The sequence below is a fragment of the Kogia breviceps genome, chromosome 12, assembly GCF_026419965.1.
Source record: "Kogia breviceps isolate mKogBre1 chromosome 12, mKogBre1 haplotype 1, whole genome shotgun sequence".
Classification (NCBI taxonomy): Eukaryota; Metazoa; Chordata; class Mammalia; order Artiodactyla; family Physeteridae; genus Kogia; species Kogia breviceps.
In genome coordinates this window covers 96014722-96016714 of record NC_081321.1, presented here as the reverse complement: position 1 = coordinate 96016714, position 1993 = coordinate 96014722, and the positions used below count along the sequence as shown (strand labels likewise).

Sequence of the window (1993 nt, the reverse complement as noted above, 5' to 3'; positions counted from 1 at the left end):
CTGGGAGGAGGAGGAGGAGGAGGGAGGCAGGTATGGGTGGACTGGCTCTTGGGAACACGGCCCTCGGTTCTGGTAGAGGCTCAGGAGAGTGGGTCACCGCTCTGGGGCCTTGGGGCCAGCAAGGTGAACCAAATCCTGGGCCAGGTCTGGGCCTTGGTGGCCATGGTGTAAGACCTAGATGGCTTAACTCCTGGGGCCAAGAGGGTCCTGCTGGGCGTGGGCTGCTGGCCTCTGAGTGCCAAGCCTGGGCTACTGAGTGGACGGTAGGAGGGCCTGAGCTGGCTCTACCTCATCTCTGGGAAGGCATTTCCTTCCCTCTCTAGGGGGGTTACCTGGAGAATTTAGGCGCCCTTCTAGCTGGAACAGAGGCTCATGGGAGGAGGTGCAGGTGGGGCCAGGTGTAGGAGGAGGGGAACCAAGGCGGCTGCCCCCTCCATCCCCCTCCCCTCTTACGAGGGCCCTGGGGAAATGGGCTGGCTGGTCCACCTCCTTCCCTGGTCCCCTACCTTGCCAGGGGCAAAGTCCTTCAGGCCCTGGATGGTCAGCTTGTCCACTGGGTGAATCTTGTTGTAGTCGGCTGGGTCAGCGAAGGTGAGGGGCAGGAGACCCTGCTTCTTCAGGTTGGTTTCTAGAAGGCAGGGGGCACACTCAGTCCATACGCGGCAGGTTCCTTTTGTGAGGAACCTCACCAACCAAGTCTAGTTAGGGCTCTGGGAGAGACACCCCTAGTCCTGCCACACGGGGACAAAGCTGGGGCATCGACTACGAGGACCGAGCCGGCCGCGCTCCCAGTGACGCGGGGCCCTCGGCAAGCGTGCTTTGGCGCCTGTGTTTCCTGAGGCCTCGGACAATCAGAGACACTACTTTGACCACGTGCCCTGGATTTCAGCTGCTACCAGTTTGGAAGCAAGACCAGTACGTGCTGGAGATGGGAAGTTGTGGGTGTCAGAATCCACACAAATCTGAAGGGGCAGAGGCTGGAGCCTGGTGATGGTGGAAAAACGAGCTGCCGACACGCCCTAGGAACCAGGCACGTGGCTCCAGGCCCCACTGGGCCACTGGCAGGTTGGGTGACCTGGGGCTGCCAGCGAGGGGAGGCGGACGGGGCTGGGCGGGGGCTCCAGCTCACCGTGGATCCTGGCGAAGCTCTTGGTGATGATGGCCCGGCCCCCGAGGTGGCGAGGCTCCAGTGCCGCGTGCTCCCGGCTCGAGCCCTCGCCGTAGTTCTCATCTCCGATCACCGCCCACCGGATGCCATGTGCCTGTCAGGAAAGTAAGGAGCGGGTTTATGAGGGAGAGGAGGGCACTGGCCCCCCTCTTGCACAGTCCTCGGGCTTCCTAAGGCTCACAGGTCACGGAGCTGGAGAGTCCCCTCCTCACCTGCTCCCCAAGGACAGGTGAAGTGAGACGTGAATCCAGCCCAGACCGGGCCCTGGGAAGACATGTGATGAGACATGGGCCTTGGCCGTCCACGGTGGGCCTGGGAAGGTGCGACCCCCCCCCCCACCGGTGCTCAGCCTGGAGGCAGGCGTGAGTGGGGGGGCACAGTGTCGGGGAGAGCCCAGGGCAGTGGGGGTGACAGACATGGGACTACCTCCGTGGCACTGGGACACTATTCAACTGCAGAGCTACTGGTATGGACTCCCCCTGTCCCTGAACCACCCATCGCCCCACGCAGCCACCAGGCGGTGCCAGAGGACCCCCATCCCTACCCCCCATCAACCCACCTTGTAGTAGCGGGCGGTGTCAGGGACGGGACCAAACTCCTGGGTGACGGCATTGCGCACGGAGTTGGCCTTGCCATTTTCGATGTTGATGGCACCGATGAGCAGATTATTGGAGATGTTGTCCAGGTGCCCACGGAACTTGAGCCAGGGGCCGGCAGCCGAGATGTGGTCAGTGGTACACTTCCCTTTGACCTGGGGTGTGTGAGCAGAGAGAACAGAGGTCGTGGCAGGGCCTGAGTGGCGGATGAAGGGAGAGGCCCTCCCGA

The 1993-nt window shown here is 62.9% G+C and overlaps 1 protein-coding gene across 1 annotated transcript in view; it reads right to left on the bottom strand.

Annotated features, from left to right (window-relative positions):
• ACO2 (aconitase 2) overlaps nt 1–1993 on the bottom strand; it is a 56283-nt gene that overhangs the window by 540 nt on the left and 53750 nt on the right. The window contains exons 15-17 of the mRNA XM_059081048.2: nt 1728–1919; nt 1130–1262; nt 507–628 (exon numbers count right to left, since the gene is read on the bottom strand). Of these exons, the coding sequence (XP_058937031.2) occupies nt 507–628; nt 1130–1262; nt 1728–1919 (447 nt within the window). The remainder of the gene's footprint in view (nt 1–506; nt 629–1129; nt 1263–1727; nt 1920–1993) is intronic.